The 1,809-nt window shown below is 39.9% G+C and overlaps 1 protein-coding gene across 1 annotated transcript; it reads right to left on the bottom strand.

Moving 5' to 3' along the window:
- Positions 1-198: 198 nt before the first annotated feature.
- On the bottom strand, positions 199-958 carry LOC104942502 (spectrin beta chain, non-erythrocytic 1-like; the record flags this gene model as incomplete). Its single annotated transcript, XM_010767730.1, has 2 exons — positions 844-958; positions 199-395 (listed from the first exon to the last, which is right to left on the bottom strand). Coding segments are annotated over exons 1-2 (240 nt in total), but the record flags the coding sequence as incomplete, so codon positions are not given.
- Between the last annotated feature and the right edge of the window lie 851 nt (positions 959-1,809).

Genomic DNA, 1,809 nt, shown 5'->3' on the forward strand with positions numbered 1-1,809 from the left:
AGACAATAAGTCATGTAGGCCTATATTGTAAATAAACCTAGCAAAATAGAAATAACTGTATTTAAACATCTATATATATATATATATATATATATATATATAGTGTAGTACTATATATATATATATAGTGTAGTACTATATATATATATATATATATATAGTGTAGTGCTATATACAGTATGTAAGGTGTGTTCTGACCGTGGTGAGCCTCTCCAGGGCGGAGAACCTCTCCTCCCAGGTGGCAGCAGACTTCTCGAAGGCTTCGTGGCGCTTGATGAGCTTCTCCACCTCGTCCACGCTGTAGCCCACCTCCCTGGAGGACAGGTAGGGCTCCTGGCCCAGCAACCAGGCCTCGGCCACGCCCGCGTCCCGGGAGAACTGGTGCACCTCGAGCACTGAGGGGGGGACAGGGGTTAGAGTCTCTGCACCCTGCTGAGGTGCTTTATAATATTCAGGTTTCTATGAACACGTTGTGTGTAGTAGTGTGTGAGAAGTGTGAGGAGATCCAATCTTTAATTCAAATCGGCTCAGCGTCTCGTTAAAGGGCAGCGAGCGCTGCAGCGTCCAATCAGCTTCCAGCTTGCAGTGTCCAATCAGCTGCCAGCCTGCAGGCAGCAGCACTGACTGTCTTTCTTTATATTATTCATACATTTTCTCTACCTTTTTTCTTGTTAACTCACAAATACCTGTAAATCCTTTAAAATGCTTCTTAATTGATGATGATTGATGACTTTGAAGACTTTTTTATTATATTGCTGCTTCTCCTCGTTAGATTTCTTCATCTGTTTCTACATTTGGAGTTTTCCTTCCTATCTGTGAGACTTCCTGTTTCCTGCCGCTCACCCAGTCTCAGCCACTCCCAGCGGTCCTCCCACTTATCGATCATCTCCTTCCTCTTGTCCGTCAGCTGCAGCAGCTTCTCTTTGATCTGAGGACAACACAAGGGTTAGAGAAGTACTACGAGTACTACTGCTAATACTACTACTACTACTACTACTACTACTACTACTACTACTACTACTACTGCTCCTACTACTACTACTACTACTACTACTACTACTACTACTACTACTACTACTACTACTACTACTACTACTACTACTACTACTACTACTACTACTACTACTACTACTACTACTACTGTTACTACTACTACTATCTACTACTACTACTACTACTACTACTACTACTACTACTACTACTACTACTACTACTACTACTGTTCCTACTACTACTACTACTGTTCCTACTACTACTACTACTACTACTACTACTACTACTACTACTACTACTACTATACTACTACTACTACTACTACTACTACTACTACTACTACTACTACTACTACTACTACTACTACTACTGTTCCTACTACTACTACTACTACTACTACTACTACTACTACTACTACTACTACTACTACTACTACTACTACTACTGTTCCTACTACTACTACTACTACTACTACTACTACTACTACTACTACTACTACTACTACTACTACTACTACTACTACTACTACTACTGTTCCTACTACTACTACTTACTACTGTTCCTACTACTACTACTACTACTACTACTACTACTACTACTACTACTACTGCTACTGTTACTACTACTACTACTACTACTACTACTACTACTACTACTACTACTACTACTACTACTACTACTGTTCCTACTACTACTACTACTACTACTGTTCCTACTACTACTACTACTACTACTGTTCCTACTACTACTACTACTACTAATACTACTACTACTACTACTACTGCTACTGTTCCTACTACTACTACTACTACTACT

This window comes from Notothenia coriiceps, unplaced genomic scaffold, assembly GCF_000735185.1.
Source record: "Notothenia coriiceps isolate Sejong01 unplaced genomic scaffold, NC01 NC01_scaffold00004641, whole genome shotgun sequence".
Classification (NCBI taxonomy): domain Eukaryota; kingdom Metazoa; phylum Chordata; class Actinopteri; order Perciformes; family Nototheniidae; genus Notothenia; species Notothenia coriiceps.